Source organism: Mandrillus leucophaeus, unplaced genomic scaffold (assembly GCF_000951045.1).
Source record: "Mandrillus leucophaeus isolate KB7577 unplaced genomic scaffold, Mleu.le_1.0 Scaffold227, whole genome shotgun sequence".
NCBI classification, from domain to species: Eukaryota; Metazoa; Chordata; class Mammalia; order Primates; family Cercopithecidae; genus Mandrillus; species Mandrillus leucophaeus.
This window is the reverse complement of record NW_012102332.1, coordinates 499,760-525,574: the sequence shown is the minus strand read 5'-3', so window position 1 is coordinate 525,574 and position 25,815 is coordinate 499,760. Positions and strand designations below refer to the sequence as shown.

Genomic DNA, 25,815 nt, shown 5'->3' with positions numbered 1-25,815 from the left:
GTCATCCAGTGTCCTTCCCGTCATCCCCACTGGATGGACCCAGCTCAAAGCCAAGGGCCAGGCAGCCTTCAATGTTTGCCAAGCTCGGAGGTAGGCATTGGGGTGTGCAATGGATAGGACATGAGCAGCTCCTATTTGGAAGCAGAGACATGGAAGGAATACTGCCAGCAGGCCTGGCTGGAGGGCCTGGGAGTGTGGCGTGGAGGACTGCCCTGAAGGCAGCAGAACCTGAGCCCAGGCCAGAAGGCCGGGCTCCCTCAGGCAGAGGCCAGCACAGAGTCCACAGAACATGCTGTGTGGGGGTGGCTGGGGCGGAAAAGCACAGAAGCCACCCCTTCTGTGGGCCAAGCAGGGGCTGTGGAGCGGGCTGGGCCCCGCGTCAAGCTGGAGCAATGAGGAACTCCGCAGGGGACACTCACATGCACACACTTGAAGATTGCTCCGGTGCCTGTGTGAGGAACCCAGGCCGGTGGAGCTGAGGCCAGCAAGCGTGTGTTGCAGGCTCCAGCAAGAGAAATGCAGACGCCTAAATCAGCAGTGCTGCATGGAGATAGAAGGGGACATGGGTTAAAGACACAGCCAGAGTAAGGTTAACGTGGAGATGAGGTTGAATGGATGTAAAAAATGAGGGAGGCGTCACGGACGGCCAGTGACCATGCCAACGTGGAGCCATCACCTGGGTACCGCGGAGAGGAGGGTCTGGGGCTCTGGTTGCTGGAGGCGATGTGACCTGGGGAGGAACTGGCTTGGAAACTGCTGTCCCTGGTGCCGGGCTTGTACGCTGCTGCCTGTGGCCGTGGAGGAGACACCGAGCACTGTTGCCCTGCACCGCTGTGTTGGAAGGGGAAGATTCCCACCCCGGTTGCGGACCCTCACCTTTCTTAATGTGCTGGGACTCAGATGAACGAGACCCATTACCAACAGCAGGTGTAGTCAAGAAAACGTAATATCTTCTGAGAAGAAACACGGGGCAGGAGGTACCAGGCGAACACGGCCACTTCCCATGGAGCCTGCACGGGGCACTGTTCAGTGGATGGCTGGTGTTCTCACCAGACGGTTCTCTCATCCAGTTTTGATTTGGAAGACATGGGTCTGATGAGTCAGCAGACCTGGGGACTTGGACGCATGAGGCCTTCTAAGTGGCTTAATTAAATGTTAAAGGATGTGTGTGAGTGCTTGGGCCACAGAAACAGGGCCACAGACTGGGTGGCTTTACCAACAGACTTTTGTTGTCTCCTGGTTCTGGAGGCTGGGAAATCTGAGATCAAAGTGTCTGCAGGACTGGTGCTTTCTGAGTCTCTTTCTCATTAGCTTATGAATGGCAAGATGTCTTCTTGTGTTTTCACATGGTCTTCCCTCTGTGTGTCTCTGTGGCCTGATCTTCTCTTCTCAGAAGGACCTAGTGCTGTGGAGTAGGGCCCACACTAAGGACCTCATTTTTTTTTTCTTTTTGAGACGGAGTCTTGCTCTATCACCCAGGCGGGAGTGCAGTGGCATGATCCCGGCTCACTGCAACCTCTGCCTCCTATGTTCAAGCAATTCTCCTGCCTCGACCTCCCGAGTAGCTAGGGTTACAGGTACCCACCACCATGTCTGGCTCATTTTTGTATTTTCAGTAGAAATGGGGTTTCACCACGTTGACCAGGCTGGTCTCAAACTCCTGACCTCAAGTGATCCGCCTGCCTCAACCTCCCAAAGTACTGGGATTACAGGCGTGAGCCACCATGCCTGTCCAAAGGACCTCATTTTAACTTAATGATCTCTTTAAAGACGCTGTCTCCAAATACAGCCATATTCTGTAGTCCTGGGCGTTAGGGTTTCACCAGCTGAATTCTGAGGGGACACAGGTCAGCCCGTGACAAAGGAGCTGACGGATGACGTTCCTGTGTGCATCTTTGTGGAGTTGAGCCTCATGCCTGTGTGGTCCTGGGCCTGTGTTGCCCTCGGCCGGGCGCCCTCTCTCTCACAAGCCCAAGGCAGCTTCCAGCCCAGGCACCAGGCACCTGATGGTGATGTTGTTCTCCAGCCTCCCCTTTCTGATGTGGGGCTGTTCACACAGGAGTGCGCTCCCGCCCCCCACATTCCCTCGTCCTTCTGGCATGGACCTGTGTAGGTCAGGGCACCTGTATAAAGTGCCGAGTTTCTGTCTGGCTTGGACTCATCAGAAATCACAGTAGTTGCTCAAAAGTCAGTGTCACAATTAAGAACATTCAACGTAGAACATTTTTCTCATTTCTATTAAGTTTATCGTTCGTCCTTAATAAGCATAACCTGAACTTGGAGACGATTTGTTATTTTCTGCTGTCCCAGTGCAATGGTGTCTTTGTCGGCTGTCGCTGGAGAAGTCCATGGGAGACACGTGGAGGGGGGGTCCTCACTCCAGAAGTGTGGAGCCGGGTTTTGTACCTAAGGATGTCTCATACCTGTCAGGCTGTCAGTGCTGTGGCTGCCAAAGTGGTTTGCCGTCTCGAATCTCTCTTTAAAGGAAAACCTTACTCCGTCTTGGAATTGCCAAGGGAGCAGTAGACGCAGCAGTGGCTGAATAGCCCTTGTGCGGCCCCCTGTGTCTGCTCTGGCGAAGAACCCTTACTGTGGGTAAATAACTGACTTGTAGAAAATGTATCCTCCCAGCTTGCATTTCAGCCTTGCCTTTACTGTTTAGCTTCTCTTCTCCACTAGGACATAGGTTTATTTCCCTGGTCAGGAGGCTAAGAGTTGGCAGGAGGGAAACCCCTGCAGGGGTCCCTGGTGAGCCGCTGAGAGCCACACAGGAAGCATTTGGGCTGTGAGAGTGTGGGGAAGATGTGTGGAGCGGGTGTGGGTGTGAAAAGGTGGCCTCTTGGAAGGCACTCCCTTGGTGGCCCTGCCTGGGGTGGGTTAGGCTGGGCCCCTGCTGTTGTTCTGGAAACCTGAAACTATAGCAGGCCTGGGCTACAGTTCCGGTTATGAGGCCTCCCCCTGTGACAGCCACATGCACCAGCATCTGGCTCCTGGGGCCACATCTGTCCCAGTGCGATCCTAGCCCAAGGCTGCCCAGCCAGCCGGGGTCATGAGTGGGCCAGAAGGACAAATTTCAAAACCAGTAGCTTAAGCTTGGACTGTCCCTCCGAATCTAAATAGCAGTAAAACAGAATTTATAGAATTGTCTCATGGAATTTACCACATTTCAGACCACATATATTAATATTTCTAATAATTTTATAACTTCTTGTAAGAGAAAAGGATGTTAAAAATGAAACCAATATCATCCCCTTTTGTAGAAAGGTGTTTGTTTTTTTATGACAACTTGAGGCTGTGATTAGGAGTAACATTTCCTGTGTTGAGCGGGAGATGTGCAGAGACCACGTAGCAAGGCCTTCCTTGGCCGGTTAGGGGTTTGCCCCTCCTAGCGGTGGTCAGTCCTGGAGTGAAAACAATTGCATCTGCAAAACAAACAAACACCAGGCCCTGGGGCTGCTTCTGGATGCCCAGTGACTAGTGAGCAGCAGTCCTGTCTCAGCTCTTGCAGAGACCCACAGGGCGAGTCACCCACTCTCGGGGCCCCCGTCCCCTTCCCAGTCCAGATCCGGGCATCCCCAAGCTTTCATCGTGTCAGGGCCTTCCTTCCTCAAGGCAGTGCCGCCCAAGACACGAGGTACATGCCTGCAACCACGTGACACGTGCCAACCGCCCCTCCACAGCATACATGACAACGGGAAAAAAGCCGGGCTGTATAAAGAAAACCTGCTGCTGCGGGGCTGCACCCTCAGGAACACGGACGCCGTCGTCGGCATCGTCATCTACGCAGGTAGGCTCGGGCACCTGGCACCACCTGCCGCCAGGCGGCACTGTGTTCTCCAGCCCTTCTCCCTCACTGCTTCCTAAGCATCACGTGGCCGGGCGCGGTGGCTCGCGTCTGTAATCCCAGCACGTTGGGAGGCTGAGACGGGCGGGCAGATCATGAGGTCAGGAGTTTGAGACCAGCTTGGCCAATAGAGTGAAACCCCGTCTCTACTAAAATCACATAAAAAATTAGCGGGGTGTGGTGGCCTGCACCTGTGGTCCCAGCTACTAGGAAGGCGGAGGCAGGAGAGTCTCTTGAACCTGGCAGAGGGAGGTTGCAGTGAGCCGAGTTTGCACCACTGCACTCCAGCCTGGGCAACAGAGCAAGACTCCATCTCAAAAAAAGAAGAAAAAAAAGTGTAACATATCCCCATTGTAGAAAATTTGGAAAACTAAGAAAACGGAAAGGAGCCAAAGCAAAAATTCTTTGACTAGTACGTCAACCCAAAGCCTTCTTTCTTGGCACGGTGGTGTATTTCTTTCCATTTCTTTCTCCACAATCATTATACATATGAGATTAATTTCATTTTATTTTATTTATTTTCCGACCTGTTCAACAGGAAAGAAGATTAATTTTAAACCCTGCTTTTTGGACTGAGCTTCTCACCTAAGCACCAGTGAATGGCAGCGTGGAATTCCCTCCACGCCGTCCGTGCAGCTGGTCCCTTACCTCTGGGCTCTGACTTGCCGTGTCCTTTGTCCTCCCTAACAGGACATGAAACCAAGGCTCTGCTGAACAACAGCGGGCCCCGCTACAAGCGCAGCAAGCTGGAGAGGCGGATGAACTGCGACGTGCTGTGGTGTGTCCTCCTCCTTGTTTGCATGTCTCTGTTTTCAGCAGTCGGTAAGTCTCCTAGACAGATCGGAAATAAGTGGGGGCTGGGCGCAGTGGCTCACGCCTGTAATCCCAGCACTTTGGGAGGCCGAGGTGGGAGGATCACTGGAGGTCAGGAGTTGGTGACCAGCTGGCCAACATGGTGAAACCCCATCTCTACTAAAAATACAAAAAAAAAAAAAAAAAAAAAAAGCCGGGCGAGGTGGCAGGTGCCTGTAGTCCCAGCTACTCGGGAGGCTGAGGCAGAAGAATGGCTCGAACCCAGGAGGCGGAGCTTGCAGTGAGCCGAGATCGCACCACTGCACTCCAGCCTGGGCGACAGAGCGAGACTCTGTTTCAAAAAACAAAAAACAAAAAGAAGGAAATGAGTGGGCTCCAGGTGAGCTCGGTGGGCTGCCCCCAGACATGCAAGCCTAGCCCTCTAAAGTTAAAACCCCGGTTTTCACCGACTTGAACTCAAGGGCAGCCTGCGTCAGCACAGACCACATGGAAACGCCAGGGTGAATGGGCATGGCAGAGGATAGCTGTCCCTCAGCAACCATGGCGGGTCGGTTCCAGGACTCCCCCACCATACCAAAATCTTCAGATGCTCAAGTCCGTGATAAGAAGTGGAAGAGTATTTGCATATAACCTACCTATACCTTCCTCTGAACTTTAAATCAGCAGTCCCCAACCTTTTTGGCACCAGGGACTGGTTTTTTTCTAAGATAATGTTTCCACGGATGTAGGGGTAGCAGGGGATGTGGTTTAGGGATGAAACTGTTCCACCTCAGATCATCAGGCACCAGTTAGCTTCTCATCAGGAGCGTGCAGCCTGGATCCCTCCCATGCACAATTCACAACAGGATTGGTGCTCCTGTGAGAATCGAATACTGCCGCTGATCTGACAGGAGGTGGAGCTCGGGGGGAATGCAACTCGCCTGCCACTCACCTCCAGCTGTGCTGCCCAGTTCCTAACAGGCCGTGGACCAGTACCAGTCCGCAGCCTGGGGTTAGGGACCCCTGCTTTCAGTCACCTCTAGGTTACTTACAGTGCCTAACACAATGTCAATGTCATGTAAATAATGGTTATACTGTGTTGTTTAGGGAATACACACAGATAGAATTTTTTTCTCCTAATATTTTTGGTCCACGGTTGGTTGAATCCATGAATATGGAACGCACAGATCCTGAGGGCTGACTGTAACGTTATTTTCGGAATTGACGATTTCTTAGTGGAAGAATGCTTTCATCACAGCAGTGGTGGTAATTCCAGGGCAAGAAGTATCAGTAAGCTGGTGCCGAACTAAGGCTAATAGCTGGAGAAGCACAAATGTTACTAATGGGAACTTCATGAAAAGAGAGACAAAAAAATGGCTTTGAATCGTAAGAAGGGGCTAGCAGTTAGGTTCCATGTGGGGCCACACCAAGTGAGTGTGAGGTGGTCTTAGCCCAGTGGCATGAGATACAGATGTACGGGACCTGAAAAAGGTTCCGTGACCAGACAGGTGCGGGTCCAGTGGATTAGGCAATGTGCACTACTGTTGGCTTCCCAGAGCCTCCCATATGTGAATTGTGAATCTCAGGAAAGGGCAATAATGGCAGTGTCCGAGCCTACTGACTGTTTTTGCTGCGCATTTCATGAGACTGGTGTTTCGTGAGATGCGTGTTAAGAAATTCCGTCTTGGTGCCTCACACTGTCAGCTGCCAACACACGGGTAGCTTGTGTTGGGACAAGTGGTGCCACTTAGCACCAACAATGGGAAACTCTCAGTGTGAGGAAGAGACCAAGTCCCACCTCCTTCCTGAAGTTGGATCGAAGGTGCCAAGAACATTGTGTGTTTTCGCTTTCTGACATGGCAAAGCTGACTAAGAAAACCAAATGTGCTTGCGTCAGGTAACAAATATTCAAGTTTTGCTTTAATATACGCTAGCAATGTTCTTATTTTTCCATTGGGTGAATGACATTTCTCTTTGAACTTTACTACAGGACATGGACTGTGGATATGGCAGTATCAAGAGAAGAAGTCATTATTTTATGTCCCCACATCTGATGGAAGCTCCTTATCCCCAGTCACAGCTGCAGTTTACTCATTTTTAACAATGATAATAGTCCTGCAGGTAACAATACTCAGTGTTGTACAATAATTGCTTTACTTTTATGAAGAGAACTTAAAATCATCATACTCTGTTCAGAATTTCCTATAAATTCTGCATCTGGGAGGACAGCAAATATATCCGCCTGGATTCTGCCTTTTATTTTTCAGCCTAAATCGTCTATGGGATCTTTCCTTGAGGGATTTTTAAGTCAAAATTTTCCTTTTCTGTTCTTAAGATTCTTGTACTTTGAGGGTTTGGTTTGGGTCATTGTTTTCATTTTGTTGTTTTTCCTTTCGGTTACTTTTTTTAAAAAAATAGATTTTATTTTGGAATAATTTGAAGATTTACAGAAAAGCTGCAAAGACTTTGCAGCTTTTCTGTAAATCTTCAAATTATTCCAAAATAAAATCTAGTTTTCTAAATAAATTTTACAGAGAGTTTCCATACATCCCTCACCCAGCTTTCCCTAATGTGAACATATTACATTGTCATGGTACGTTGTGAAAACTAAGAAGCCAACTTTAGTCCTTTGCTTCATTTTTTTCTTGTTTCTTTTTCCTTTTTTTTTTTTTTTTTTTTTTTGGACAGAGTCTCGCTTTGTTGCCAGGCTGGAGTGCAGTGGTGCGATCTTGGCTCACTGCAGCATCTGCCTCGTGGGTTCAAGCAATTTTCTTGCCTCAGCCTCCAGAGTAGCTGGGATTACAGGGGCATGCCACAAAACCCACCAAATGTAGTATTTTTAGTAGAGATGGGGTTTCACCATGATGGCCATGCTGGTCTCAAACTCCTGACCTCAAGTGATCCACCCACCTCGGTCTCCCAAAGTGCTGGGATGACAGGCGTGAGCCACTGCACCTGGCCTAGTCCTTTGCTTTGAACAAAACTCCAGACTTCTTTCAGATCCCACTAGTCCTTCCATAAATGTGCTTTTTCTGCTCCGGGATTTAGTTGAGGTTATCCACACTGCATTTGTCTGCACTTGTTATTCTTACTATTATTATTAATTTGCACGCCTCCCTGACGCCTCCCAGTCAATGACTGGCTATCTATGCCCAGAAAGGTCTGTGAAAGAGTGGGGAGGGTCCCAGAGTCCAGAGGACGAGGGGGCAGTGAGTTCACCACCAACCTTCCTGGGAACTGAGTGACCAGAGGACATTGGCTCAGGCTTTGCCTAGGAGGGAACCTGTGCTGTCGCTTATATGTGCTTCATACAACAGGAAACAGTCTTATTTAACTGTCTAAATTAGTTTTTAAAAAAATGCAAATTTTGTTCTAGCCTTGAGTTAGGACTGCAGTTGGTGTTTCATTAACGTACTTCAGTTCCCAGGAGAACCCAGTTAGTCTGTGGATGATATTCTGAGTGTGTAAACATTAGTTCAATACTGTTACTCTGCCAAAATAAATGAGTAAGTAAACATTATTTTCGAGGAGAATTGTTCTTAAATTATGAAGGCATCACTGAATATTTTTCTCAAAGCCTCGTTCCCTTTCCTCTGCATTGTACAAGAAGAGCACAGAACCGGCATCCGAAGGACGACTGTGCTGTTTGCACTGTCCCCGGAACTTGGGGTTGTAGTCCTGGGAGAGGGGAGCTCAGGGAAAGCCCGGGGGTCGAATGCCGCCGTGGAGTGTGGTGTGAGGTGACCTTGCTTATGAGGACTGACTGTGCCATGACTTTTTTTCTCTTTTCTCTCTTTCCTGTCCTAGCCTCTCTCAAGCACAACTTGCTTGCTTCTATCCAAGCCATGGGTACCATACTTCCAGACACGATAGTGGAGCCCTGCTCTGCAGCTGCGCCATAAGCTGTCCTAGTTTCTTCTCTTTGCCAATACTCTAATGCTTTCCAATACTGACTCTAAACCAGGCTATTTAAGCTCTTCAAGGTACAGTAGAGTCCCTACTTCCTTGCAGTTGTAGTCATTTGTTATTTAAATAGATTAATTTCCCGGCTCCCCGGTCCTCACGGTCATTCGTCCTGTGTGCCTTGTCTCTTCCAGGTTTTGATCCCAATTTCCCTATACGTTTCCATTGAAATTGTTAAAGCATGCCAAGTGTACTTCATTAACCAGGACGTACAGTTGTATGACGAAGAAGCAGACTCGCAGCTGCAGTGCCGAGCTTTGAACATCACGGAAGACTTAGGGCAGATACAGTACATTTTCTCAGATAAAACTGGCACTCTGACAGAGAATAAGATGGTTTTCCGAAGATGCACCGTGTCTGGTGTAGAATATTCTCATGATGCAAATGGTGAGTCTGGAGGTGTGGGGCTCTCAACCCGGGCTGAACCAGAAAGCTGCTCTATCCAGAGCTGCTTGGAGACACACACATACACACACACTCTCACACACACACACTCTCACACGCACCCCACAGGCTTCAGGGATTACTGATTTTCAAGGGAGTATAAAGACGTGGCTGTCAGAGCAGCTCAGGTGCCTGAAGCCTGGTGCTATTTATAGAGCAGGCACTGGCACGGCCGCCCGCCCTGTTCCTGCAGTGTCTGGGGTGCCAGGCATCCGCCAAGCAACCAGGCAAACCACCCGCGAGGAGCTCACTTCCAAGGCATCCGGCCCTCTTGCTCTGCCACCTTCCAGGGCATCCGGCCCTCTTGCTCTGCCACCTTCCAAGGCATCCGGCCCCCTTGCTCTGCCACCTACCAAGGCATCCGGCCCTCTTGCTCTGCCACCTTCCAAGGCATCTGGTCCCCTTGCTCTGCCACCTTCCAGGGCATCTGGTCCCCTTGCTCTGCCACACCAAGGGACAAAGAGATGTCTCTGTTGTCACCCATCCATTTTCTAGTCATAAAATCCTCAGAAGGGCACTGGCTAATTCATGCTTCATTCTCTCCCCTGGAACAGTGTTCCTGGGAACTGGAAAGATGAATCGCCTCACTCCCAACTATTGAAGCGGTCCCCACTCCCACCTCTCCCTTCCGTATCTGTGGCTGCCTCCTTCCAACCTGGTGCCTCTGGGGAGACACCAGCTTCCGAAACCCAGGGTGTGACTGCAGCCAGCACCCCGCCCCATCCAGGAGAGGATGTGGACCAGGGTCCCCGCCACGGCTATGCCTGGGGCTGCAGCGCCTTGGGAGTGCGCACCCTGCACTGCAGCCTGGGGTCCATTTCCTGCCTGTGACAGAAGCCGAGTGTATGCTACGGAAACAGCAAATTAAAACCGGCCAGAGGGAATGCAAGCGGGCGTGACTAGGAAGCTGCTCTTTAGAAGGATTTAGTGGGAGGCCTCTGTTGAATACTTGACAGTTTTGTGAGTTTTATAAAACCAAGGATTATCATGATAGCCACCGTCTTCCTCAACATAAAGTGAAGCAGTCATAGCAAACAGAAGGCAGAGGAAATTACCCACTTTGTTTAAAGTTTTATTTGCCACCCAAAATAGATGATCGGTGACAGTACTCCATCCACTCGCCCATCCTCCCTCCCACCAGCCTCCTTCGGCCTCCCCTCCTTTTTACCCTTCTGCTACCCTCCTCTCCTCTCCCTCCTTCCTCCCCTTCCCCTCCCGTAGTTGCTAAACCTGGTGCAGCACAGTGCATTGTGTGCTCTTCTCAGAAACAGAACTCAGCAGGGTCCTGAGGGGATCCGACATCCGGGCAGTGGGTTCTGCAGCAGCCCTTAAAGCCGAGACCCAGTTTCAGACAGACACGAGGAATAGGTTTTGAGATCTGTTGCACAGCCGGGTGACCCGAGGCAATAAGAATGTATTACACATTTCAAAATGACTGAGAGGGTAAATTTTAACTGTCTCACCATAAAAACATGATAGGTGAGTAAAGTGATAGATTTGTTAATTCGCGTGATTTAATCATGCCGCATTGTACGCATATATCAGAACGTCACATTGCAGCCCGTAAATGTATACAATGCTGATTTATCCATTAGTAATAATAATAATAAATTTAAAAGATAATAATAAAGTTGGAAGCTCAGGCTCCCGGGGGTAGGATCCCAACTAAGATTACAGAAAGATTCTGACAATTGCCAAATGCTACCGTAAAACCAGAGGGTTTCCTTGCCTCAAGACACGGGGGGCTTCCTGGTGATGAATGAAACCACGTGGGCCTCAGCAGCGTGTTTTAGAGAAGTGCCTGGATCAGCTGCTGACAGGCACCCAGGCAAGGAGCGTCATCAGCCAGTTATCCTACGATCTGACCTCTCCGAATCTTACTCATAAAGGAGTTCAGATGGACTCTGAACCCCAAGCTCTGCTCACGGACCAGAACCGGCTGTGGAAGTCCTGGGTGTACCCCCTCTGACGGCTTGGCCTGATGACCTGGAGCTGACCAGCTGTGCATGCCTAGGAGGGAACATTACCTGCTCCTGGGCCTCATCTTCCCTGAGGGCATGGAAGGCAGCCCTGGGGCCACTGCCAATCAGAACACCAACACACCAGCCATGGCCCCCACAGCCTCCGAGGGAAGGAGGGGGCCCTGAAGGATGGCTCCATGGAGCTCCGGATGTGTGAGACCGCTGCTGGGGGAGGGTGGGACGGGCCGGTCCGTTTTCCCGGAGGCTGAGGCCCAGCCCCTCACTTCATGCTGGACAGAGTCATGTGTCCAGGTTTTGTGTGTCCTTGCTTACGGTGCACTGGGCTGATATCACCCAAGAGCTGGTGAGGCGTCTGCAGGACGTCTGCTCCTGGAATGAGGATCTCCCTGAGTTGGAATCCTGGCATTGGCAAGTACTCGGCCTCGTGACGGTGGGCAGGTGACTTCCCCTTTTTTATCCCCCGTTTTCCTCAGCTCTCACAGAGGGCCTGTTAAGAGATGTGCGGTACAGGGCCTGGTCCACGCGGCTGGCCAACTCCACAGGCATCTCCTTCTCCGGCCTCTTGACAGGCCCCTGCAGCTTTAACTCAGCACCGTGCCTGTGCTTGACGTTCTGATGAAACGCTTGTTCTGATGAGTAAAGCTCATGAATGGTCCTCTTTTTGCTCATCCACGGTGAAACAAGCTGTCCTCACTGGGCAAAACCCAGAAGCCTGGTTCAGAGCCATGGGTTAGCAAGAAGCCGCGGTGCAGCCACCTCTGCAGGGGATTCGCCCTGCGGTCACGGGGTCATGGGGAATTTGCTCAGCAGGGGCCTCTACAGGCTTTTGAGCGACATCACAGTCAAGATCCCCTTGGATGGAATTTCAAAGCTGAGTCCAAACGCTGGCTGGCTGTAGGGATCCAAGCTGTGCAGTCTAGGAGAGTGAGCCCCCCGTGCCACAGCATTTCATCCAGACAGGGGCAGATAGTGCCCACCGTCCATATGGGCAAGGAGCTCAGCACCAAGCGAGCACGGTCATTCCAGCATGACTGGAACGCCTGCCACCCTCTGTCCTGCCTCCCTCCTCCAGCCACCTGCCACCCTACCCCATGTACACCTGGGCTCTACCTGAACAAACCAGCTGGACGTCACCCGTTCCCCTTCCCCTAAGTCATGCGACCTTAGAAAGCTCCTTACGTTCTCTGAGATGAAAGTCAGTCTTCGCATTTGTGAAACAGTTGAGAATGTCAGCCTCCCCAGGTTGCAGCTAACTGAAGATGTTCTCTGTCCCTTGCTATTAGAGATCAAGGGTGGTGAATCCTCTGGGGCTGCCCTGCCGGAAGCCTCGTGGAACCTAAAACACCCTGAATGGGTTCTGTCCTCCCAGCCTTCCCCCACGATGCCTCACCCTGCGCCCTCTCCCCACAGCGCAGCGTCTGGCCAGGTACCAGGAGGCTGACTCGGAGGAGGAAGAGGTGGTGCCCAGAGGGGGCTCGGTGTCCCAGCGCGGCAGCATCGGGAGCCACCAGAGTGTCCGGGTGGTGCACCGGACCCAGAGTACCAAGTCCCACCGGCGCACGGGCAGCCGGGCCGAGGCCAAGAGGGCCAGCATGCTGTCCAAGCACACAGCCTTCAGCAGCCCCATGGTGAGTGTACGGGGCCTGCTGCTAGGGCGCTGCCACGTCCCTTCCCCATTGTCACCATCCCCCCCGCTGGTGGAAGGTGTCTGTATGTAATCCGACAAATACACTGTTGCTGGGCGGCTTGGCTCTACTCAGCAGAAGCTTTTCTGGCCAACACTTTCTCTCCACCGTTGTCTTTTCCAAGACACTGACAGGGCCCCTTTGCCACGGCTTCTAAGGCTGGTTGATTGCTGGCGACTCACCCAGAAAGGGTGACAAAGAGGAAGCCGGTGCTGCCAAATGAAGCAAATAAAAACCTCAGGACAAGATGACAACTGCTAAAAAGCAAAGCCAACCCCTCCCGAGGGAGTTTTAATTAGACGAGCCCAGATCCATAAAATACTTTCCGCCTGGCCTTGTCAGCCGCCCAGACGTGAATGGACCACCCTCATCCAGCAGGGAGGGGCGCAGAAGTGAGCAATGACCTCTGAAAGAGGCGTTCACTTCCGACATGTTTCACCAGCACAGCGGAGGGGCAGAATCCCCCTTGCTCGCTCTGTGGTGGCCTCATTCTCTCATGTGCTCCTAAACCCACGGAGAAGCTGCCATCTAAATAGGGGTGATCTAGAGTTTTGGGCGCTGTCCCCTCGGATGGGGGCTCTCACGCTTGGCAGGAGAGAGGCTGCGTTGGAACGAGGTTTCCTGACGGCATTTTTCAATATGAGTCAAGAGTATTTAAAGTATTCAAACTTTCTCGTCTAGCAATTTCGCGATTCAGCCAAGGATTGCTACATGTGGAAGTTTATCAATGTGTAATTTACATCAGCAAAACTGAAAGAAATTTAAGTATCCAGTGATAAAGAGACGGTCAAATAAATGATGACATGTCCATTTAAATGTGTTTTTAAATGATTTTTAAAAGCCTGGAAAACTTCAGACAATTAATAATGTTTTGGAGAAAATGGAAACCACCAATATGTACATAAAATATTTTGATTACGAAAAATTTAAATGTAGAGTGAAAAGACTAGAGGGCAATGCTGAAGCATGTTTTTCACAAAGTAGATAGAAGTTATGTATATTTTGTGCAATTAAAATCATAAGTAATTTACAATTATAAAACGACATATATGTATATTAGAGATGAAGTTCTGTTTACAGCTTATGATAAAATCAAAGCACCTTAAATAGTCACGCCCCAAGACCCTCGGCAGACTACTGGGTGGGACTCACTGCCAGCCTCCCTTTCTCCCCAGGAGAAGGACATCACGCCTGACCCGAAGCTGCTGGAGAAGGTGAGCGAGTGTGACAAGAGCCTAGCTGTGGCGAGGCACCAGGAGCATCCGCTGGCCCACCTCTCGCCCGAGCTGTCTGACATCTTTGATTTCTTCATCGCACTCACCATCTGCAACACAGTCGTCGTCACGTGCCCGGATCAGCCACGAACAAAGGCAAGTTCTGGAGGGTCCCTGAGCTTCACCTTGACCTTGACCTTCTGCACTGCGGGCCATGGTTGTCAGTCCTCCTGAGGGCAGGCGCCCGGCCCTTTCCTGCAGCAAGTGCTCTTAGCACATCCTGACCTGGGTTCTTCCTTCACTGCCTGGCCTGGGGCAGGGCCGGAGGGAGGCTGCCCAGGACAACCTCTCTGAGCCTCAGGGTCCCAGATCCACACAGGAGAGAGGACAAGACAGGCCGGGGACCCAGCTTCTGGGATGAGGAACTTGCACGTGGACCCTGACTCTACCAGCCATGCAGGCGGAGACTCATCGGCCTCTTCCCTGTGCCCGGGGTGCCTGCCTGGGCCGTGGGGCCATGGGGAGGATTTATGGGGGCATCGAAGATTGTTCTTCAACGAGAAGCAGTCGAGAATTGATGAGAGGCTACTTAGGATACTAGAAATATAGCAATGCTCAAATTGGTTTTGGTTCAGTCTGACATTAAGGTTTTCTCCCGAGAGAGGAAAGGTTGTATGTGTGAAGGCTCCTCTATCACCCAGTGTACCCCAGAAAGCCCTGCGGTGGGCTAGGCAGTGTGGGGGGCATGGAAGCGATATGCATATGGAACCAGGCAGCTTTGAATGTTTGAATGGGGTGGGTGTGTGTCATAGACCTCCCAGCTCCCAACTCTCCCAGGATCCCTTTCCAGCCTCCTGGGTCAGCCCTTGGAGCAGGTTCCTCAGCAGGTGATGTGGGGTGAACAAGGTGGCCTGTATTTTCTCTGCTGCGGCAGCGTGTCTGGCAGTACCTGGACCCAGTGACACCAATGGACAGGCCTGCCACTCAGAGACCAGCAGGCTTGAGGCTTATGCTGGCAGCCCTGGGCTGGAGCTCCTTCCCGAAGCCACAGTTCATCTCCTGGCTGCCTCAGCATCTTCCATCTGGCCTCTGGGCTCTGCCCTCAGCATTAAAAACCCTTCTGGTGTGTATCCCTGCAGAAGTGCCCCTTTTCGGGTTAGACCCTGCCTGACAGATGTTAAATGAAGGGTGAGAGACCACAGCGTCATTGAGGCTTATGCTGAAGGTTACACGACTTGAGTTCCACCTAGGGAACAGCCTATCAATCACCCACACTCAGGCTGCAGGTGAACATGTCTCTGGGTACATTTCTGTTCCCATATATTGGTTGGTAAGCGCCACCTTCGAGGACATTTGGAGCTAGCAGGGATTGCCATGTGGGTGCCTGTGTCTCCCAGCTGGCTATGTAGCGTATTTACAGTCATGGCAAGACCAAAGGAAAAGCACCTGTATCAAAATCTGGCTCTCTGCGCCTTGCTTTACCAAACACCTGACTTTTCTGGAGGCTGTTACTGTAATTCAGAACTTAGGATGCAACGGTAAAATTGCGGTTTTAAGAATTGCTAATTCAATATTTTGGTTGTTTTGACATTTGCTCTTTCAATAAAGAGCAAGAAAAAAACATGGCTCTGTTGCTCTATCATTGAGCTTTTTGAAACTTTAACAGTTTGTGTGTGTGTGTGTGTGTGTGTGTATGTATGTAACTCATTTTGTTTCTTACTGTGGTGGTTAAAATATTGTTTCCATGTTTGGGATCCTCAATTTGTCAGTGTATTTAATGTGCTTAGAAAGATTATTTGGGGACTGGAAATGTGATTTGTATATTAAATTCTTATAGACATAATTCAAAGGAAGTATAAGCTGATGGTTTGTTAAATGGCTTTTTAATTGGAAAAAAATACCCAGTTTTGTGCCAGGCAATGGTGAGCCTGCTCCTCTGAGCTGTTTTTTGCAAAGCAAGAGGACACTGTAGTACAGGGACAGCCCCAAATGAAGCCAGCAGATGCCACCAGCTGCAACTCCCCTGCATACATCAGGGCCTCACTGATGGGCCCTCAGCAATCACATTCTGAAAGAATGTTGCATAACCTTTGCTTAAGAGAAGTAGAAGAGGCCAACGGAGGATCTCAAGGCAGGAATACTGTCTCTGCCTGCAATTTCAATGCATGCCTGAAATCTGGGAAATAGAAAATGTGTGTTCTGAGACCCCGTGGGGAAGTCAACACCATTGTTCCTCCAAGTGCCTGGAGCATCCTGTGGGAATCAGGGTGGGGCCTCTGGGGGACATAGCAGTTCCCTCACCTGCCTTCTGACCATTTCTCTTGCAGGTGAGGGTGAGGTTTGAGCTGAAGTCCCCCGTGAAGACGATCGAGGACTTCCTGCGGAGGTTCACACCCAGCTGCCTGACCTCTGGCTGCAGCAGCATTGGGAGCCTGGCCGCCAACAAGTCCAACCACAAGTCGGGCCCCAGCTTCCTGTCCACCCCGTCCAGCGACGGCATGCTTCTGAGGCTAGAGAGCCTGGGCCAGCCCACTTCGGCCATCACCAGCAACGGCTACAGCAGCCAGGCAGATGACTGGGCCTCGGAGCTTGCCCAGGAGCAGGAGCCAGAGCGTGAGCTGCGGTACGAGGCCGAGAGCCCGGATGAGGCGGCGCTGGTGTATGCGGCCAGAGCCTACAACTGCGTGCTCGTGGAGCGGCTGCACGACCAAGTGTCTGTGGAGCTGCCCCACCTGGGCAGGCTCACCTTCGACCTCCTGCACACACTGGGTTTCGACTCCATCCGCAAGAGGATGTCAGTGGTGATCCGGCACCCGCTTACCAATGAGATCAACGTCTACACCAAGGGGGCCGACTCAGTGGTCATGGATCTCCTGCAGCCCTGCTCTTCAGGTACCCCCACCCCTGCCCAGCTGCACCCCGGCTCCGGGGAGGAAGTCCTGATAAATATCCCCACCCAATTCCTTCTCTTGAGTAAAGTGATTTTCATTAATCCTTTTCCAAAAGCAGTGCCCATCAGAGAATTGCACGGTTTCTTCAGATCACTGTTTGCCTGTTTGAAAGGTTTGGACTAGAAAGTATTCAGGGGGCTTCCGTGCCTGGACACCCCCACCTCCAAGAACTGGGGGGACAGAGGATACTTGGAGAGTGTCAGGTTTTAAATTTGAACGATGAAGGGTGAGAATCTAGACAGTAGCTCTGGAAAGTTCTTCCTGCCCTGTGGACCTGGTGCAGCTCAGAGATCCAGGCCATAGTTTGTGGGCTGCCTGGAGCCACGGTGGGGGCCCAGGAAGTGAGGGATGCTGGCCTCACCCACTGCCCTCTGTTCTGGCACTTGGGAGGGGAAGGGTCAAGCGCCTCTCATAAAGCGAACCTGGCCACCCACCTCTCCCTCTGTGCTCAGAGGATGGAGAAGTGCAGCCTCAGCTCTGGGGTACTGAGCTGGGTGGAGGTGAGGATGCTGCAGCAGCCTAGGGGCCGTACTGAGGCTCTACTGCCTGCCACAGGCTTCCTGTTTTCTGCACCCTGGAAGCAGCTCTGGGCAGCAGCTGCTGGGAAACACTATCAGCCAGATGCTCCCTTCTGGAGCTCCAAGTTGGAGCTAGGGAGCACTTCACGTCCCACTGGCCTTTCTTGCCAGCATCTCAGTGCCCCAGGACAGGACCCCTGGCACAGAAGCCCAGGACCGTTCATGATGGAGAATTGGATGGGAGGAAGAGCTTCATACAGGAAATCCATGTCCCCATCACAGAGCTGTGACCTCCAAAAGGCAGCTGAGCTGAATCTGCAGATGTGTCTCTGAGAGGAGTTTGGATGACCTTCCACGATGACAGCCATTGCGGGGCGAGATTTCGCCTTTCTCCTGCTGCAGGGCCTCTGCCCTGGAGTCGGCAAAGAATCCAATTCATGGACAGATTTTGAGTTCTAGGAAGCTGCTTCTTCGGAAAATGGATTCCTGTTTACATCCACACAAGAGAAAAACATAAACAGGGCAGTTATCTGAGTGATTTCATTCTACAGCAAAAAACTCTCTCTGTCTTACTCCACAACCTTGGGTTCAAGACAACTGAAGGGGTCCTGGGCTTCAGACTTCACAGCATGACGGGTGATGTCTAAGGGGAAGGCATGGAGTGGCCCTGGCATGTGGGGGCTGCCGGCACTGGCAGGTGAGGCCTGTCCCAGCCTGTAGAGCAGGGAGCCCTGTAAGCTGTGCGAGGAAGGCCGCAGCAGTTGCCAGGCTTGTACTTTGCTGGCAACGTGTTTTTTTACATGAGTAGAAAACCTCAAAAGCAGAACACAGACAAAAAGAACTGCTGTCATGATGTCTCGCTAATACCATCAGCCGTCATTCCATAAAAGAAGGACGAGATTTCACATCCACCCTGTCCCCCCCAAAAAGTCACCAAGGATATCCCAGAAACCTGGATGCCTTTCGATTGAATCAATTTAGCATCATGACCTGCTCACTCTTCTACCCCTGCTTTTTGGTACCTTACCAGGGTGGATAGAGCTTATCAGGAGGCAGGGCTCCCCTCCCTGTTCACTGGCAGGCACCGAGGCCATGGCAGAAGGAGCAGTGGTGGCCTGGCCTCCGCGGGCCCTGAGTGAGCCAGGGATTTCCTCATTCGTCTGCAAGTTGGGAAGGCCCTTGATGCCGGTCACAAGACCATCCACGCTGCTCTCCTCTGACTCAGAATCGACCTCACGGTCGGGGTCGGGGAGCCCCTACCCAGGCCGGGGAGCCTCTCAGGCCCGGCATCGTCAGCGTGGCTTTGCTGTGGCTCTCAGGAAGGGAGCTTCCCATAACCAGGTAACCGCAGATAAGAAAAAGGACCTGAAATCCATGGCATCATGGAAAGGCCAGGTAATGACATTGTCACAGCTCTCTCCTTATCAAAACCATGACATTGATGGGGAAAATTAATCAAGGGCTTGCGTTGATCTCTGCCTTCCTCTGGGAATTTTCAAGCAGTGCACGAAGTCAGGTTCGGATAAGGAAGATCTACGTGTCAACACTGGGCAGGTTAAGGTTCAGGAAGTTCAGAGATCCCAGCGGTTTCCCAAGAGAATGACTACAGGATGGCCCTGGGGTCCCCTTGAAGTTACCCACCTGTGACCACCCACCCTTATGCACAGATCGTTTGCCTTTTGCTTGGGGAGTGGTGGAGGGATGTGGACCGGTGCAGACTCATTACAGAGGACTCACTGTGCCTGGCGATCGCTCTGCCTGTGCAGATCAACTTACCACCTACGTAGATCAATTTATCACCTGTGTGTAGGTGACAAACTGAGGAGGGCACAGAGCTGTCCCACTCCGGACTTAATCTGATGCCCTCTTTAGAGGGCTCAAAACATTTTCACCAGAAGAAGCCCGAGTTGGCTGAGCAGATAGTGGGCATGACTGTATTACATCAGGAGGATGCGGCCACGGCTTACCTGCCCTGGCAGGTGTGGTGTCAGGCAACAAGCAGGGACTCCACCGCGACCCATTCTCACAGATCTGTGTTCAAATCCCAGGTCTACACTTACTGGCTGGGATGACCCTGGACGAGTCACTCACTCTTTCTGAGCCTCCGTTTCCCATCTACAAAGGAAATCACAGTGCCTACCTCTCATGGGAAGTCCCCACACGAGCCCCTAGCTGAGTGCCCTCTGTCACGTAGATGTCCAGCATCCACTCGGTACCTTCCCAAGTCTCTGGCTCCTTCCCGTTAAGATTCACTTGCTTGTGGTTTGGTGGCATTGCTACTTTGTGTGGTCTTTAAGGCGTAAACCTCAAGCCAGTCTGCCATCTCTCAGAGCGAGGACAGAGGGTTGGCCTTAGCCCACTGCCTAGTGTGGGCCTCACACGTTGCTGCCATGCAGTAATCAGTACGTATTTTTTTATGACGAGTACATGCATGTACAAGCAGGGACTGCACCTTAGTTTACCATTTTAATCAGATAACTCCTTGTTGGGGAAATATCGCTTGTAAAGCTTAGAAGAAATGGAAATATCACTTGGAGCAACGTTAAAACACATGGTAAAATCACGAAGAGAGGCTACCCTCATCCCTCTGAGGGCCTCTGCAGGGCTGCAAGCACTGCTCACCAGCTGTCTCCCGGTGGGGATATCAGGTGCAGCCCACTGCCAGGCGCAGCTGTCTCGGCCCTGCTGTGTCTGTCGGTGGGCACCGGAGTCATCTTTGCAGACTGTGCCTGGAGCTGTGTGCTTAGCCCGGTCCACCCCCACCCAGATGCGGCCTCAGGGGGCTGCGGCACAGAGCTCTCGGCTGTCCCCACCCAGCAGGGGGCGCCGGGCAGCACTGGTCCCGCTCCTGCTGGTGGTGTCACTCCTCACGCAAGGAGCTGAGTTCCAGGCACAGAATTCCTCCTGTCGCCGTAGGGAGACGAGACACACAGGACCTGGCTGGCTGTGGAACATCAGAAAGAAGGGGCTAATATTGCATGACCATCGCCAAAAATGCAGTGTGAACATTGCCATGCCTCCAGCCTGAAATCAGCCACCCCCAGCGTCACTCCAGCAGGTGGAGAAGAGCGGGTCTGACTGAATGCCTCTGGGGATCCACACTCTCGTTCCCCAGTACATTCTCCTTCGGAGGTTCCCCCAGCTCCTCAGGGATGGTCTCCTTGAAGCTTGAGTTCTTCCCATCCTCTCCTGCCCTCCATCAGAGTGTAGACAGATCCCAGCCTCCACAAGGGCCCCACCCTCCAAAGTCCAGCCTCGGTTTTCTGCAGTGACTGCTCAGTGGTAGGTGCAGCAAGACGTGTAAAGGAAAAGTCACCCAAGAACAAGGCGCGGATCTTGCCAGAAGGGGCACAGGTGTGTGTCCATGTCTGCAGGAGGGGACGACGGGCTCAGCCGCTTCTGCCTGGCAGGGCCAGGTGCTCCCTGTCACTAGGCCCTGTGCAGATGGCCCTGCACAGAAACACCCCAGTGTCTACCTGAGAAGCAGACGCCTGTGGGGCCATCTCCTCGTCTGGGGCACCCAGGGTCCCGAGTGGCCCGTCCCCCCTCTGTGGGCTCGGTTCGTTTCGTTTTTGGAAAGTGTGGTTAATCTCAGTGTCACACCCAGTACCACCACATGTCCCAGTGCACACCACATGTCGCCTCTGCCCGGAACAGTGGGACAGCTTTGTCATGACTATTTCATTTCCAAAGCCCCTCAGATAGGCATGGCTTTGCTCGAAGAACAATCTGATTCTGGGAAAAGGTCATCTGCGTCTTCTAAGAGTGTTACCATGATACCAGGAATACAAAGATGAGTTTGAGCATCATCCTTTCAGGAAATGTAAATACCTAAAGCAAAGGATCCCAGGGCAACGTTTTTTCTTCCCCATTATCAACTCCATAAAGAGCCTTTTCAGACTTTTTTTTCAATTGTCCCCTCATGGCCTTCTAATAACACAGATATGCTGTGTATCTGTTCATGTTCTATACGTGTACTTAGACTTTATATAGAAAGGAGTAAGATTCTTCCACCTCCAAGAACCAGTGATCACTCCCTTGAAGGCTCCTTCACCCCCATGGAGAATGCAGCATGGCCAGGCACGTAAAAGCGTCTCTTACCAGGTCTGCTTTGTCAGGCGGTAGACTTCGATTAGTAGATAAGCCTTCCTGGGCCAGGGGCCTCATAACTGGTCAGTAGTGTTGCCAGATTTCACAAACAATGTATATATATATAGAATGTCCAGTTAAACTTGAATTTCAGATAAATCATTTTTTAAGTAAAAGTATGTCTTATGCCATATTTAGACCTCATTTGTTATATCTGGCAGTGCTACTTGTAAGGATCCTACTGTTCTGAGGATAGAAAGTGCACTTCCCATTAAGTAAGACTTTTCATTAACAGGAAGAACGTGAGCCTCCATTTAATAGGCTGGGCAAAATGATGTCAAATTGCTTTTGATGAAGTTTTTATTTTCATGAGCTGATTTCAACAAAGGTTGTTAGAAACAGCCAAACATCAGCCGGACGCAGTGGCTTACACCTGTATCCCAGCACTTTGGGAGGCCGAAGTGTGCGGATGGCTTGAGCCCAGGAGCTCGTGACCAGTCTGGGCAACATGGCAAAACCCTGTCTCTATGAAAAAATAAAATAAACAGCCAAACATTTGCATATTGATGAGATTCTTTTTTAAAAGTAACAGCTCATTTTTGCTTTGAATTCTATATGAAAACTTGTGCTGTATTCGCAAGTAACGAACAGACACAGGGTAAATCTCAGAGTGTCTGAAGATCGTTCCGCAGATGCCAGGTCTTACCCATGTTTCTGCTTATTCTCCAACCTAGTCGACGCCAGAGGGAGGCATCAAAAAAAGATCCGGAGCAAAACTCAGAATTACCTCAACCTGTATGCGGCGGAAGGCCTGCGCACCTTGTGCATCGCCAAGAGGGTGAGTGGGGGCGGCCCCGCGAGGGTGCCTGTGCCGGTGGGCGCCCCGCAGTGAGCAGTACCTGGTGCAGCACTCAGCAATGCATCTCCCACAGGTTCTGAGTAAAGAAGAGTATGCCTGCTGGTTGCAAAGCCACCTAGAAGCAGAGTCCTCCCCGGAAAACAGCGAGGAGCTCCTCTTCCAGTCTGCCATTCGCCTGGAGACGAACCTGCACCTGTTAGGTAATTAACTTGCGAGCCGCATGCCTAAGAGCAGCGTGGAGTTTGCAGGGGCAGCCCTGGAGGGGTGAGAGCTCTTGTCAGCAGCTGCTCCGCAGGCTGGCCTTGGTTAGGGAGCTGCCTGGCCAGCCGCTGGTGCAGCCGAGGCGGGAGGGTGCTTGCCTGAATCTTCTCCCAGTGTCGCTTCTGTGAGGCGCAGCTGCTGCCCGCCAGGCATCCCAAGACAGCAGCTGCCATGCTTCCCCTTAACCTGCTTTCCCACCAAAAATAGAGACAAGGAGTGAGGTTCCTGACAGTTGGGGGTTGAAAGGATTTTTCCCTCGGGAAACAGGGAAACTTTTGGAACCCAGAGACTGCTGCACTTTGCATCTTAGGAATTTTCACAGATTCGAGGTGGATGAAAAGAACATGGGCTCATTTTTTTCTGAACTATGTCCACATTTCCTACTGTGTTCATCTTGGTGCTTAGTAAATGCTAACTAGTATCAGTGATAAATGAAGATATTTTTTATGTTATTGCTTAATACTTAAAATATTTATTTTCCTATTTATTAAAGCATTCATTAAACTAGCTGAGTCACTGTATACGTGCTCTGTGTGTCCTCGAGGAGCTGGTGTTGAGGGTGCTGCACCCCCACCTCCATCCCGGGTGCTGTGGGTCAGGTGGTACCTCTCGAACACAAAGCCCTGAGGAGTTCATCTTCACTTCACACAAAAAGGCGGTGTTCACTTGCCCTCTTTTTCTGGGCAGAGGAGTTGGGATAGCTATATATTTATATCTACATTTCTAGCGTAATGTACACTAGGCATAACATATATCTGCACACATTTTATGTATTATTTGCCCATAGTATCTTATAGAAGGCCACACATTACTCGGAAAGCCCTGGGATCCAGGAGCCCAATGGCACCACGAGTGGCAGCCCTGGATGTGAATTAAATGGAACACCTGAGAAATGGCTGTGCCTGTTTTAGGCCCCGAAGTTTTGGCTTACTAAAACAGGGCTGCTGTCGTCTGGACTGACTGGGCTTCCCTAGAAGACAGTATTGTGCAGGCCTGTGGGGTAGGAGCCATCTGCTGGTTCTCCTAGACGTGCCCGCCCAGCCTCACTGACCAGCCTGGCTTTTAACCCTTCACTGTGGGGCACCTTCCCCAGGGAGCAGCTTTTCCCACCGACAGCACTAACTTCTCGAATGGAGGGAAATTGACCCTCCGGTGCCTTTTCACAGTGTGTGCTGGTTCCACCCCCTGGGGTCATGCAGACAGAATCTCCTCCCTTTTCCGCATGATGAAACCTTGACTATTTGGGGACATGGCTGTGAGTCCCAGCCTGCCCTTTCTCCACCTTCCCTGCTCTCAGAGCCCAGGAGCCCTGACTCATTTGTCCAGCCCTGCTCTGCCCCTGCAAGCTGGTTGTGCAAGTTGGCCAGGCAGGCTGGTCGTGCAGGCTGGTTGGGCAGCCTGTGGCTCAGTCCTTTTTGCATCCAAGTTCTGCTCTGTGGGGCTGGTAATCCCAGTGTTTCGGGCTCCCGTGAGGGTGAAAGGAAGGGATGACGGGAGGCACTGAGCGTGGCGCAGGCACAGGGCCTGGCTCTGAGCGGTTGTGCGGTGATGAGTCTCCTGTTGGTGCTTCCACACCGTTTGCACCCAGCTGGCCTCTCCTCTGCCGGCTCTCTCTGGTGATGGTGCATCTGTCACCTCTCTTGGCCCGGATGCTGTAGTTCTGTTAACATATCCTAAGTCATTAACAGCCCCTGCTGCACCGAGGCTCATAGTGAACTTGAGATCCAGTCATCTTAGGTCTTCTTCACAGGGATTTCTTGCTTGGATTCTGTAATTTTTACTTGGGCAACTGTGTGAAGATCTAAAATCAGAGTTTTCTGATCCCCTGTTCGGCTTCCTTTGATTGGAGTAGGGATCCTGGCCATCAGCATTTCTCCAAACCCTGATTCCACCACGTCCCGCTGTCATCCTTAGGTGACACTTCCCTCCAAGTGCACATGAGGATGGCTCTGAGATGTGTTGGTGATGGAACTCCTGGGTTGCCCACATGGGTGCCAGCCGTGCACTGGAGCCTGCTCACGCCTGCTGGCAGAGCCCGTGGATAAATTTTGAAGCATTTTGCAGTAGCCCACATAAATGTTCAGGAATCTCACGTTGCCTTTTGATGCTATGTTAGTAGATTGAAGTCAGCCGAGGTGGGAGTATTTACACCACAGAAATGAGCAAATGCAGTCAGTCAGCCTCCCTCCCACAGGCCGGTTGTTCACCACTTACCATCTCCTGCTACCTGGTATGTTTCTGTTTCAAATGACGAGGCCTGAGCCGGAGAGTCCAAGAGCCACCCACCACCTTAGTGTTCACACGGCTCAAACGCGGACACTGTGTTCCAGCTGCTCGGCTTCATTGAGAAAAGTGAAGCCAGCCACTTCTGTATTTACTATTCCAAAGCCAAATACTCCTTTCTAAGTCTTTCCATGAAGGTGCTTTCCTGTTTTTTTTTTTTTAGCTTTGAGACAGAGTCTCACTCTGCCACCTGGGCTGGAGTGCAGTGGTGCGATCACAGCACACCGTGAGCTCAGATTTCTGGGCTCTAGTGATCCTCCCGCCTCGAGCTCCTGACTATCTGGGACCACAGGCGTGGGCCACCAGGCCCAGATGAATTTTTAATTTTTTTGGTAGAGATGGGGTCTCACTCAGGCTTGTCTCAAACTCCTGGTTCAATGCGATCCTCCTGCCTCAGCCTGCCTAAGTGCTGGGATTACAGGTGTGCACCCCTGCACCAGGCCCAGGTGCTTATCTTAAATAGCATCAGAGAACCATACATAACTATCTTTGGCAGAAAGACCTCCATGCTCTCCATGCTCTTGAAATTTTCTTTTTCTTAATGCTCTGGGCAGGAACCTAAATTCAAAGGACACTGTCTTGCTCATTTCCCCTGGTGTCCTTGCTAGTTTCTCTGAATGTCTAAAACTTCCTTGTTGGTGAAATCCTTTCCCCTCCCATTCGAAGCTGTGTGGCACCAAGCACAGTGACGCTGGGCTCTGCACACTACCAACTCCTGTGTTATAATACTCAGAAATGCCAGGCCCTCCCAATGGTCAGGTCATAAAGACAGTGGCATTTACTCAGAGTCACATAAATTATGTCACGAACTAGTACCTTGGAAAGCTGAAGAAAGCCACTGTGCCCCAAATCATCTTGAAAGGCTGCTCCCTGCAGACGCTCTTTCCTCTGCCGTGTTTCATGCCAAGGTGGGGGTCCTTCCCATAACTC

General features: G+C 51.4%; 1 protein-coding gene across 1 annotated transcript in view; it reads left to right on the top strand.

The window, feature by feature from the left end:
- Positions 1-25,815, top strand: part of ATP10A (ATPase, class V, type 10A) — a 106,124-nt gene that overhangs the window by 54,465 nt on the left and 25,844 nt on the right. The window contains exons 6-14 of the mRNA XM_011981496.1: positions 3,681-3,787; positions 4,535-4,666; positions 6,627-6,757; positions 8,734-8,986; positions 12,436-12,653; positions 13,886-14,080; positions 16,252-16,816; positions 22,217-22,320; positions 22,415-22,541. Of these exons, the coding sequence (XP_011836886.1) occupies positions 3,681-3,787; positions 4,535-4,666; positions 6,627-6,757; positions 8,734-8,986; positions 12,436-12,653; positions 13,886-14,080; positions 16,252-16,816; positions 22,217-22,320; positions 22,415-22,541 (1,832 nt within the window). The remainder of the gene's footprint in view (positions 1-3,680; positions 3,788-4,534; positions 4,667-6,626; positions 6,758-8,733; positions 8,987-12,435; positions 12,654-13,885; positions 14,081-16,251; positions 16,817-22,216; positions 22,321-22,414; positions 22,542-25,815) is intronic.